We start from the raw sequence: 13,172 nt of genomic DNA, 5'->3' as shown, positions 1-13,172 counted from the left end.
CACTATTCCTAACGCATTCAGCCTAGGCATCAAGCTAATTTATCCGCTCATCCGACCACAACTTTCGGGTGAAAAGGGCTTGCGATAGGTTAGCAGTATAACCTCAACGTTGCAAGACTGGAGGCGCGTCATCACCAACCACACCAGCAGGCTATAGGCATCAGTATCAGTCTTAAGCTCTTCGAGCATAGATAGCATATATTTCACAAAGATAAAAAGAAAGAAGAAAGGGAGGCGTGGAAGAAGGAAAACCAAAAGGGGGGGGGGGGGGGGGGGGGGGGTAAAGAAAGGATTGGGTTAAAGGAGCGGCAGGAAGAGTTGCAAGGCAGCTGGCCCGAAATAGCCAGTAAAGTCTGTCACCTTCTTATCCTCCGTTAACTAGCATGCTTCTTCAGTTGGAAACTATAAATGGTCCCTGGGATCACTATATAATAGCTCGACGCACGCACATTGATAGATCACACTTAATCAGCGAGCGGGCCAGTCGTACACCCATGAACCTCCGGCTGATCAATTTGGGGCATCCTGGGTCTGCGTGCGTAGAGAGCCCAGCTGCTCCAACTAGCAGGATCCATGTCTATATTACTAGTGACAAGGAGCCCCCAGACGGTAAAGAAGGAGTATAGTTTAACACAACGCCTCCCCGAGTAACACCATGAACTCAGCGATATCAGCGACATTAGGGGGCCCTGGGGCACACAGCAAAAGCGGCCACAGGAAGCGCGAGCGAAGGCGGTGGTCGTTACTTAAACAAGTCAACGTAAGAACTTTTCCGCATCTGGCCATAGAGGGAAATCTTGCCTCTGTAATCTAAATCATGCTATCCTGAAGTTTATGCCTTCCTTGTCAATACGGAGAACATGGTTAGGTTTATCAGACACATAAGAATATTCTCATATTTTGTTTATTATTTTCAAAATTTATCTTCACTTTAGTCCAGCCCAGTCTTAGCCATAGACCAAGCGTAGTCTTCTAACTAGATCGAGGTCTAACTAAACTATACTAAAGTTGATGTTCTACCCTAGCTGTGTATTTGCAGCTGCAGATGCTGATGCTAGGAGATCCGATCGTGTCGAGTTATTGAGAATCGTGTTCGAGACCCGGCCTTTCAAACCCCTCGCATTTAACATTCCACGTCGCGGGGTTTAGCTGCATATCCCTGCAGTTTGCGCAAAGTACACTAGGAGAACTCTGCTCAAAGTTTTCCCGCTATTCTCGTAAGGTCTAGCGCTCCGCCGGCAGTCTGTTCATTGGTTACGAGCTGGCTAGGGCAGCCAACTGTGACACAATTGATGATAACATTAATTGTGGTGTTATCATCCCCTGTTCCACGCTGAGGTATATAGTTACGGGCTTATAGGGACAAACAGCAGCGGGCGTGGCATAGTAGGACACTTGAGGGTAGAAAGAGTGTCCGTTGCTTTGGACACTATGACCCCCACGGCCATGTCGTCATTCTCGGCGTTGAGCCCGTTTTCCAACAGTCCCACACTCAGTTAGCACCAGACTGCGGCTAGGAGGAGCTTTCATTTTACAAAGCAGGACATCCCAGGATATAGCACTCCATGGCTACGTCGTGGTCAACCTATAAAACAACAACAAAACGCATAATTATTGTACTCAAACAAACCAACCTTAACATAGCAGCTGAGAGTAGTGTTTGAAATTACTCATTACTCACTACCTCCATCCGTAGTATGCCGCATAATCAGCTTTTTATAGTGCGCCTGCAAACTCGTCCCACCACTAGCATTATCGCTTCGTGCTCGCTATAGGGATCTTCCGGACCCAGGCACTATCAGCCGCCTGGCTTCGACACCACTGACTCCCTCGGTCCAAACCATGTAGATTTGTGTGCTTTGACTTCAATACTTTTTAGGCTATCTATAGTGGCATCATGGGCCTCGACCATTACAGGTCTTCCACTGCGCTGTCCGAAACCTGAGGTCTCCTTCTTCTCACAAGACATACAATCGCCGTAACCTTCAACCCCCACCGACTAGATAGATACAGTTGTAGATTATGTTCATGAAGTGAAGTGCTGCGCATTTGTCTACGACTACCACTATCTGGCCTTAAACTAGTAAATGGTCCCGTCTCCGCTGCGGTCTTTCCGTTATAATCCTGGACAATCCTGTTGAACTAGGGCCAAATAGCCAGTAAACCCAGGACATCATACTCAGAAATACACCGAGGGAGATACCTAGGCCAGTCTTCCCTACTCAGCGTTTCGTAGCCTGGCTACGTCAGCATGCTGGTGGGGCTGGAAAGCAGGGGCCGGGGGACGTTAGCTAAAAGAGAATCAAGCCTTGCCTGTTGTTAGCGGTGTGGGTAGAAGAGTACATGTGTCGAGGAGATGTGTTTTGTTGGATTGATTAATCACGTTATCGTCTTCTAGAGATTCCAGTAATTGTTTCAGAGATTTAGAGAGACATTAGCCGCAAGACTTTAACACACTATTCAAGATGAGATCCTTCCTATCACGGTCAGAACAGTAACGTATAAGGAAGGCAAGCGTGTTAACGTCTAAACCATCCCTCTAGCCCTCTCGCCACGGTTACTTCGTCCATCGCTCCAGCGCAGCATAAGCAAGAACGACTCTAATAGGTATTATCCTGTCAGGACTGTCGATAACTACGTAACTTATTTAGGGGTTCCTGCTAAAGCCATCAAATCTCTCAACTTCCTCTATCCCACAGCTTCAAACATAGCTAACCTCCGTCTTTCGTAGCAGCATCACAGCCATAGATCTATAGCTTTCCCCAGGCGTCTCAGCTGACCGCTCCCTGTCCTATTCTAAGAGACCCCCCACCCGCCGGCCCCCTGTATACGCCGATAACAACCGCGGTAGTCTCACGCGTCTCAAGGACGGGGACCTTTCATCAAGCCAGCAAAGGGAGGCTGAAAACCATACACAGGCATTAGTCTCGCAACAGAGAGGCTTTCTAATACATGAGGTACAATTAACAGTGTTAACGTAAGCGAGGTTTGATCACCCCACCGCCAAGAATACAGCATATAGGCCTTTTAGATCCATTGCACCGGCTTCTCCATCTGCAGTGTCAGCTAAGAAAGCTGGAACGAACGAAGGAGCTCACTGAAAGGTCGGCTCTGTAAGTAGTCTGGCTGATGCTTCGGCCGTTGTATCGCTAGGAACTGATTCAACCACGCAAATCGATAACGCAGGCATATACAAAGACTATGACAACAATGATATTTTCCATCGCAAAATAGCTAGTCTCAAGCTGTAGCTGTATATTACATGCTAAGACAAAGTTGTGTCTTCTGTTCAGAAGGTGAAGGCTACACGAGTATTGTTATGCACGGAGCTGATACAGTCCGAAACAGCTTGTACAGGTTACGTTGAGGTTCTTCCTAGACGATCCTTTGAATAGAGGAAATAACAGCAACAACAAGAGGCCTACCCAAGCATCCAAGCAACGCAGCTAATTAGACACACTATAATAAAATTCGCCTCATGCTGGATAGTGTTAACACAGGTATAAGCGTATTCAGGGGCGTAGTATATGCGCCTATATAGTATAGGGTTATAGATGGGGTTAAGTTATGATAAAAAGTGATAATCCTAAGCATTTATAGGCATTTAATTATATAGATAATAATAAGGGAAGAGATGTATTGTGATGATTCCTGTTGATGTTGTTGGCAGGTTATTCCCTAGGGTAGGGAAAAGTGAGGGGAAAGATAACCTGAAACATAACCTGCTAAACTGCTAATTACATAAAGTGCTTACGTAACTATACGTATTACATAATCAATATTATAGTTATAGGTTATAACAAATAGAGTATTTTTATATAAGGTTTTAACCCTTAAAGTCTATTAGTTTATTTTATATAGAATATTTAAGTAAGTAAGTATTATTATAAGTATTATTATTATTATATAAGATGTTATATGTTAACAGATAGGATCACAAGAAACAAAGAAGGAGAGGAGAATAAAAAAAGGAAAGACGAAAAGAAACTCAGGAGAGAATAATAAAGAAAGAAAAAGAGGAAAAAAAGAAAGAAGAGAAAAGAGAAATAAGCGAGACCCAAGGTGCGCTGGATAGAGACGAAATCAGTGTGGCGAGGAGACCTGAAAGAGGTCTGTAGAATCCCTCCACAAGGTATAGTCTGAAATATTTCTATACGGATGCGAAGACCAATCGTATTTGTTGCTCTAAATACTTTTGTAATACTCAACAACCTCTAGACTCGTGGCTGTTTGACTAGACTCACCATGTCGGCGAAAGGTCAGCCCAAGTTAGGTGTAGGCTCCATCAAAGGATGTTTTCAGCAAGACTTCCCCAAGTTCAACTAACTTCAAGCCTCTAGGTTAGGCGTAGAACACGCAAGGACGCCAATCCAACTACAGGCTCTGCTACCTCAACTAGGAAATCAAGCAACGCACCTCCCGGCTAGCACAGCTCTACTGATGGGCGAAAGTCGGATCCTACGTCATTCTACCGAGACCCGAACCGTTAGTCTATCGCTTTCTGCTGTTTATTGCAAAGTCAGACTCGCGTTCAGAGGCAATACAGGACTAAAGGGTTCCCGCAGCAAGGCCTTACCTACTGCGTCTTCTAGCCAGTAGAAAGGCACATATACTGGTTCCCGTCCCCCTTTCTCCATATCGATCAGTGGAGCAATGCCTGTCTTGAGCAACATCCGGCCCATAGCCTTGTAGGAAGTTTATTGCTATTGTTGCTATTGTTGCTGATGTTGTCATTCTCATACAGACTATGACGCCCCTCTGCCTTTAAGCATCACTTGCGGATCACGTGCTGATAAGAGCCAGGTATGGAACTGTGGAAACCTGAATAGTGAGTCGAGATTGGAAATCATCCCTTCATTGGTGAAGAACAGACCCCCCTAGCCTGCCTGGGAGGTGTTATCAAGCCCCAGCCATGATAAGTCATTGTACAACGTCATCTCTATGCCCTGCGCCGTCTGCAAAGATGGGCAAATAGCTCGTCCCTATTCCGAGAAGGGGTTCATCGGACCGTTGGAACCTGAATGAGGAGGGGATCAGGGCTTTCGAGACCGGCGTGGGGAGGGCCTGTTCACCTACCCACAATTTCTGACGCAATCCTTCAGACGGGACCTGCTAAACCGACCGGGCCGCTCGGCCGTCAGCTGTCACACCTACCCAGCGTGGTTCGCGATTAGCGCGCACCACTCCCCACCTATTCCTCTCTCCGGATCCCCCTAGTGGTGCTATGACTTGGCACTCCCCGCAGGACTGCTCCGGCTGGAGATTACCGAGACCCCGGCGCATCCTAATCACCCTGCCTCAAACCATGCAGCTGTGGATCTAGACCGCCGCAGGCAGATAGTTTTGCTTTTATTGGGGTCGCATCCGGGCAGGCTGGGTTAGAAAAATAGCGGGACTTAGGTGCAGAATATCTCCCTTAACGAGTAGCGGTATTCGGCACCCCCCTGTTCGTTATTCGGCACACTCTTAAACCCTTTTAGGAAGGATTCTCATACAAAAAAAAGCCGTGCACGCTGGACACTCGCCCACCTAAAATCAGCCCACAGCCGTCCGCACTAACATTCGCACTTAACGTACGCGAAAACGTTTAGAAATTCCTAGAAAATTAAGGAAAATTAGGAAAAAAGTAGGGAAAATCGCGAAAAATACGGAGGCTTACGCGGTTAGTACGTTAGGGTTAGGTTAGGTAGTTAGGGTTATGGGTAAGTTAGGGTTAGTGGTTAGAGGTTTGGTATTCGATTGAGATATCGGTTTTTTCTGTTAGCAAAGGGGTGCCGAATACCGTGCAGGGGGGTGCCGAATACCGCTACTCCCCTTAACAGCCGAGAGGAGATTTGAGGATACATTGTCGGCAATTGCTCGTGGTCGGCCACCCACGTCGTTGGTTTAGAGTTTCGGCTTCGCGTTTTCACCATCCATCCGAGGGGCCAGTGCGGCGGTGCCTGCATGTCTGGCCTCATCAAGCACGACATGCATCCCTAGTCCCTCCCTAACCCTACCCACCCTCCTACTATGCAGTAGAGACTACTATGCAGTAGAAGGCAGAGTGGGGTCTACGAAGACAGGGGTCAGGGTTCTGCGACCGGACTGCACTAATGCACTAATCATACATGCAATTGAAGCTACTAGCGAGGTGCCTATTGAACCCAAGTTTTCGACCTATAGAGGGATGGCTTGATTGAATCGAGAAAGAGTTTGGAGAGATCTAGACCATTTCCAATGGTTCACGTTGACTCACACTCACACCCAACTACCCCAGAGCTAATACCTCCCAACTCGTCCTTATGTAAGCATCCCAGTATAGCACTTATGATCGAGACAACACAAGCGTCCGCCCATCTCCATGCCGTCCAATCATAGCGGAATCCTATCCCAACAGTAACCTATAGCCTATAGCAAATAAAGATTCCAGGTGAGTTTCATCATAAAGTAGGAACAAGCCATTCTAGAGGTTCTTCTGTTATGTCGGACGAACATGTGCAACTGCCGCCTGTTACCCTCCTAGACAGCTGAGCTGAGCTGTGCTACCAACGTCCACATTCAGACCAAGTCCTCGGCGAATACTACCGCTGAAGGGCTGGTTCATACGAACTGACGTAGTTGGGTGACAAGGTTGAAGACTTCCCTGAGGTGCACTCCATAGATCGTATGCCCGGTTGGGACAGGGTGCAGGTTCCAAATAGGGTTCCTTCTAACGCTGGATCGTCTTTTGATGCTCGGTACCGAGGCACTTGTTGTTTCCGGGCTTGGCCTAGACTATGAGGTGCTTCTGCCCTCATTGAGGTCAACAGTAAGGCGCCCCTCGCCCCGGTTGACGGCCATAGGAGCCTAGGTGCCCTCGAAGCCGCCGCAGGGCTAGAGGCGGGGCACTTGTCGTTTCCGAGCTTGTCTTGGGCCTTTCGGTGCTTCCAGATCTTGTTGCAGCAGGACTTGACGTGGGGCTGGGAGCCCTCAAGGGTAGCAAGGCTTGCTGACTGTGTTGAAACCAGGGCGCCAGCCGAAGAGCGTCTTGCCGGCCCTCGTTGTTTCTTCATCCGCGCCAAATACAGCTGAAGCATTCGCTGGCAAGGCACATCGTGTGTCCTTGTGATCCTTCTTAGGGCCGCCCTGAGGCTAAGAGGTGCCGAAATCTATGAGCGGACGGAAGAGACTAGCAGGCGCGGAACGCCGGGCGCCGAAACAAGGACGGGCGGGGCAACCGGAAGACGTCGTAACAGTGAGGTTACCATGTCAATTACTGTTAGAAGACTACCTTAGGCAAGGAAGGAAGCAGTGATTGATCTAGAAGAACCACGTAAGTATGCTAGAAAGCGCTAGGAAGTAGCGTGATATTAGCAAGTGCCTACCCTTGCGGTTTAAACTTTAACGCTGCTACTGAGCGCTGCTGCCTGCTCACGAGGAGCTGCTATAGTAGTATGGGGGAAGGTTGCTTATAGATCGAAAAAGCAGTTATCAGTTGGTATTGCCTCGGTTGTAGCTGCATGTCTGTGTATAGGGAGAAGAATAGGTTTAGGATGAGATGGGAGATGAGAGGTCTTTTTATATATAGCGGTGATGTTTGCGACTTTGGCTCAGAAGAGGTAGGAGAAGCAGCAGCAAAACCAGCAATTTATGACAGTAGGCGCCAGGGACGGAGCATTTTCCCACTGACAAATACCAACAGGTTCTTTTCAACCGGATGATAGACGGAAGAAGTAACCATTCTGCTTATGGGGACGGCGAAGGAAGATGCAACGTCTGCTACGGATAAGCATAGCTCGTTCCTAACAGCAACAGCCCAGACGCAACAGCAGAAGATCGCGAGGCAAGCCAGCAAGCATTCTATACGATGGACAGACACGCTAGCGTGTGCTTATGATTGAACGTTGTCACGGACATTCCCTCTCGATATCAGATATCTTCTCACCTTACCCACACGTCCTCCGACGTCAGACACTCTGGTGTTCACTGGGTAATTCCCTTCGATCTCGAAGTTTCGGTATTTCGAGTTCCTATTTAACTACTTTATCCCTCGCATCGGCAGTGCTGGCACGCTTCCTGCGAGATACCGAGTGAGTGGACTACAAAACGGAAATGTCGACCTACGTTTGAGGCTCAAGGCATTCCCCATTTCTCCTACCTCATATTATCTGGTCCATCGGTCTCGTCTTTCAGTAACGGCTACATATGTGCATGCCACTCCTAATATAAATGTGGGCTCTGGCCTTAATATCAAAGCTTATCACCTTCTTCACAGCTTTCCTTTCTACTCATCGCTATCGAACCAATTCGACACCATGACTAGTTATCAATTACTGTCACTCCGCACACTACAGCGCAATATCTACAGAAGCTATTGAGTCCATCCATTGTCTTGAAACGAAGCTCTTCGTGTCTGCCTTTCCTCGCCAGCCTCGACGCCATCGGGGTGGCGAGGCCGCCTCCCCTATGCCCATAGCATATGTCCCTCCGTGGCTAATTAGCAGGTCCTCCATGACTAGACTTCTTCCGTTAGCTTGAACCTAGCTATCAAGTCCACTTGCTAGTGGAGCCTTAGCATGCCCAGGCCAGTGATACTAAGGTTATCCGTCAGCCGAGGAGCACGAGAACACCTCAAACTTCTCTTAACAAGCTCACTAACGTGAAGACGAAAGGGGAGATTATTGTCACTAACTTTTAGCAGCGCGCGGGGCCCTCGAGCCACACGGTAGCATGCTGCATTCGACTTTGCGATGAGACTGGTCTATGGAGTCACTGACGTGACCACAGATAGTGCTGGTAGTAGCATGTTCACTGCGATGTTAGGTTCGTACTGCCCCCGCAGACCCCTCGTCTCGCAATACTTCCCTTCCTCACAGTCGCACGCTGATAATACAACATCAGACGCTAGCGGAAAACTCGAATCTCTCACGCCAGCATCCCCCATAGAAGAAGATCATCCCCACAACCGCCGGGAGAACTCCCACTATCGCCATGCGGCAGTCGCCGCACCCCACGCTCCTGCCGTTGTCCGCTCGGGTGGGCGCATGCACTTCCCCATCCCCGTCAACATCTCAAGAATGCCCCTCGACACACCCACGTACGTACTCGAGGACCAATTTGAGCCAGTCGTCTACGAAATCCTCGAAGCCGGCCTCACTTCTGTCAACAAGCCGTTCACAGACCTCTGGCCCTCGGTCTGGGCAGTACCCCGAAGAACCCTGTTCCGACTTCTGAAGAACATGGAGCTGCTGCAGTGGAGCCTTCCTCACAACTACCGTATTCTTTTCACCACCTATAACATCGAAGATGTCAGGCATAAGCTGAGCTGGAGGCACGTGGGCCCGGCGAGCATCTTGAATCCAAGCGCTTTGTGCGCCTTATCCCCCCCGGCACGAACATATATGAATGGGCACAGAAGGAAGCCGAGACGACCCGCGGTAAGCTAAGCCCATACGTCTACAAGCCGTCCCTCACCCCACCCTCCTATCTCCTATAGCTAACGTACAAGCTCCAGTCCTGCCACATCTTCGCCATCACGTCGGTCCTCCATGAGCCAAAGCCAAATGCCTGGGGCCCTGAGGTTCTGCGCGTTGCTGTGTCAGGCAAGGGTGGTACGGTATACCCAGCCTGGGCACGCGATACCACTGTCGACGGGCTCTGCATCAACTAGGGCGAGGGAGATAGGATCGTTTGGTATGCCCATTGGTATTGAACAAGGCACATGAGGGCCGTGGAAATGTTTCAGAGTCTGCATTAGAGAGAAGCAGTTTATTGCCTTTTATCAGCGCTTTAATCCACGCTTCGATTGATTGATCCTATGACCGTTTCTTCTTCGCCAAATACGCGTGGGACGCGCGTTTCTTTTCGTTCATGCCTGTTCTGTAAGCTGGGGTTTTTTTTTTCTTTAATTCATCTTACCCGTCTTGTCCCCTGCGGCGTGGGATGCAGATGTTCTCGACGTCCGTGTCCCAGGCAACACCGTCGCCTGTGTAAGCTGGTGAGCCCCCTTGGTCCTATCTGGTGTCCTTATCCAAGAGTCGGGAGCTCGCATCATCATCATCATCATCCCTCCTAACCTATCCCCATCCTGATCGTTGTTATTATACCCAACCTCAAAGAACCTAAGCACCCAAGTCCCTAGGATATCAACGCTTGCAATCTCATGGCGGCAGACTCATACCATCCACTGTGTCCTCGTATTCACTCCCTTTCCAAGTTAAATAACAGGGCTAATAACGCATAGCTTGCCCACCCGTAGAAGCCCCCGGCCTCCTTCCTCTAGAGATGGCAGCTGGTATGTTACGCAGTAAGGAAATATTTCCTGGCCTCATAGATAGTTTTGCTGGTGTAGGAGGCAAGAGTGGTTGAGCTCGCCGTCATTGTTAACACTGCCGAACGTTGCCACTTAGCTTTTGTTAGGGGTAATCGACGTCAGGGACGCCTGAAGACCCTTCCCCTAGCTGCCAGGTCGGCATCAATCGTACGTAGTTTATCGTATTCCTCAGGCCCCGGGCAATGGCTAACGCCTTAGGGCCGATGCTACACTTTCATAGCAGTCCTAGCCTCTATCAACTGTGGACGCGTTGTGCGCTCCAAGTCAACGCCCGCTCACGGTCAAACGCCAAGGGAAGCATGTCATGCCCAGAGCGACCTCCATCAAGGCAGGCAAGATTGTTATAATCAGTAGTTGAACTTGCCGCTCCTAAAGCCCTTTCCCCGCCGTCGTCGATGTTTCCTCTGCCGCGCATTGAATATCAATCTACCTCAGCACCATAAATGCACTATGTCGAGCCTGGATACAGGCCGAGGGCAATCTAGAAGGCAATTCAGGTGCTTAACTCCCAGCGTGCGGCCCCAGAATGAACGGGTGCTCATTGGTGTACGACTCAATTAGGGCACTTAGCACAGGTAAGGGCTGTTTGAACACAGCGGTCGTCCTCCCAGCAAGCAGTTCCTAGTCACATCAGTACAGTTCGCCACGTAAACTCGGTGGAATTCTCTTTCTAATTTTATTTTCTTTTAGAAAAAAACCAAGCTGTCAGGGTGTATTTATGTATCCTAACTATGAAGCACCCCTTTCTATGTAAAGGCGTGATTCAAGCGCATGTCCGTCTATCAGAACCAAAAACAGCTGAGACCGCACTTGAGCGAGGGTTTCTCTGATTTTAGATACCAGGAAGTCAAAGTACTTCAGGCAGTTGTGGTCCGCGTCTATCTTTTTCCCAGCAGCTGCCACCCATTCTTTGCCTAAAGTACACCACGTAATTAAGCATCTGTCGCACGGGGAAAATCTGGTAAGGACCAACCATAATTCCACAGCTTGGTTATGTTAACTGAAGCCTTCTGCCCCTTGTAGGTATTGCTGGGGATGTCTGCGTCAGCATGAGACCAATCATATGCCGGGCAAGTACTAACCGTCGATCTATAACAGGGCCATCCCATTTATGGCGGGTCTGTGTCCACTCGCCCGGTTTGCTGTCCTGAACCCTCACGTGCAGATATTCGGCCTCGAACTTCTTCTGGAATCTAGCCGTTTTCCCAACAACTAGGCCGACATGGACACAGTCGGTCCAGTCCACCACATACTTCGGGTAAGGCTCCCGTGTGTGGCGATGATTGCGATAGGCCGGTTTATAAGACATAAAGTAGTAATACTTGTTGTTTCAAGTGGGCGTCCCACAACCTTCTCGGGCTCTCGCCAGGCCTTACTCTGGTCTCGTGAGAATATCCCACTTGCACTGAAATGATCCTCGTGCGTCGCAGCTGTGCTGTCGTCTTGAGGGATGGAGATCTCATTCTCAGTTCCATTCGGTACATTTGAGATGGCCATGCCATAGACCGTGGCGCAAAACGCTAAAACGCCTGTGAGCCTCATTTTGCTGAAGTGGTGGCTAGGTTTGTTGGAGGACTGATGGGTCAAAGCCGTCGTCATGCGTACTGTCGATGATTCAGCATCACATGAAAGCCAGGATGTACTCGCGGTGGCGCGCAGATGTTGGCTGAGATACCGCCAGACGAAAGCGTAGACGCAAACCGTAGTGAACATGATCCACAGACGCCAGACATGGGCGAGGGCAAATCGAAGGTCAGGCCGGTCCCGTGTGATCCAGCACCAGTTCCCGCTGACCGGCTCCATCACGCCCATTCCAGCAGCCAAGGCGCTGTTAGTAATGGGAACGACCCACACGCAGCAGCAGATGGATAACTTCTCAAGTGACGAGCCGTCCGCCATATTCGCTTCCCGTCTTATCACCAGAAGTGTGGCTATAGCGATAGCGAGGATGGAGAAGTCGGATGCTTGCACCGAGCGCTGACCAACCACGCCGTCCAGGACGCGCGCGTTGTAATCTTTTGTCCCTGATGTAGATAGTCTCCGAGACAGTGTTATTGGCCGAGTTCGTGACTTCTTTATGTTGATGGTTGTTGTCGTCAGCGTTTCATCCCGCCGAACATTGACATCGACAGGAGACCACCTTACCAGCTACCATGAGGTTAATGATCAGGACGTGCCGTAGAGACCGACGTTGAGTATGATGTAGACCAATAAAGATCAAAGCGCCCAAGGTTGTTAGGAATGAAGGACTACTCCGTATGAGGGTCATGGACGCCACCAGTATGTTCACAGCCATTATCAGCAGACGGGCCGTAGACCCATGGCTCAATATCAACCAAGATGCGCATGTATGATCTTTTATTTTCTTTACTTCCATTTGTGTGTGTGTGTGTGTGTGTGTGTGTGTGTGTGTTTCTTTTTTTTTGGGGGGGGGGGGGGCGGGCGGGGGTCGGTTCGTTGTCTTGGACAGGTAGCCAAGGTAAGGAAAGCAAACTAGCTGGAACTTAAGTAGTGTTGGGCTCTTGGAGACGGGAGCCTATCCGCGGAGTCCCTCCCCGCTTTATCCTTCTTCTTCTTCTCCCTCCTGCCCGCCCCCTCCCCACCCTTGCCTTTCCCGTACGGCGTACGGAGAACGCCATGAAAGTTCAGACGCGACTTCGAATACTTAGCAGTGGTGACGCCAACACCATAAATCTGCCCGGCCGATGCAAGCCTAATTCCTCGACTCTTCGGTCCAAGAAGTCTCACCGAGTTCCCGTGTCTTGGCCCGTCCGTCTTCCTCCTCATCCCCAGCCCGGTTGAGCGTACAGACCTTATCTCAGGCGTCTCCAGAGCAGCAAGGCGCCGACGATGGCTGTTAGATATAGATCGCCCCATT

The 13,172-nt window shown here is 49.6% G+C and overlaps 2 protein-coding genes across 2 annotated transcripts; one reads left to right on the top strand and one right to left on the bottom strand.

Moving 5' to 3' along the window:
* Nucleotides 1–8,711: 8,711 nt before the first annotated feature.
* On the top strand, nt 8,712–9,631 carry CGCS363_v015157 (uncharacterized protein; the record flags this gene model as incomplete). Its single annotated transcript, XM_036647006.1, has 3 exons — nt 8,712–8,784; nt 8,863–9,398; nt 9,476–9,631. 3 exons carry the CDS (start codon nt 8,712–8,714, stop codon nt 9,629–9,631), a joined length of 765 nt encoding a protein of 254 aa, XP_036487781.1.
* A 1,875-nt stretch (nt 9,632–11,506) lies between these two features.
* On the bottom strand, nt 11,507–12,590 carry CGCS363_v015156 (uncharacterized protein; the record flags this gene model as incomplete). The annotated part of the gene is made up of 2 exons (XM_036647005.1): nt 11,507–12,367; nt 12,432–12,590. 2 exons carry the CDS (start codon nt 12,588–12,590, stop codon nt 11,507–11,509), a joined length of 1,020 nt encoding a protein of 339 aa, XP_036487780.1.
* Nucleotides 12,591–13,172: the final 582 nt, after the last annotated feature.

The sequence above is a fragment of the Colletotrichum siamense genome (assembly GCF_013390195.1).
Source record: "Colletotrichum siamense strain Cg363 chromosome Unknown KSG_Cg363_contig20, whole genome shotgun sequence".
NCBI lineage: Eukaryota > Fungi > Ascomycota > Sordariomycetes > Glomerellales > Glomerellaceae > Colletotrichum > Colletotrichum siamense.
This window is presented reverse-complemented; position numbering and strand designations above follow the sequence as displayed.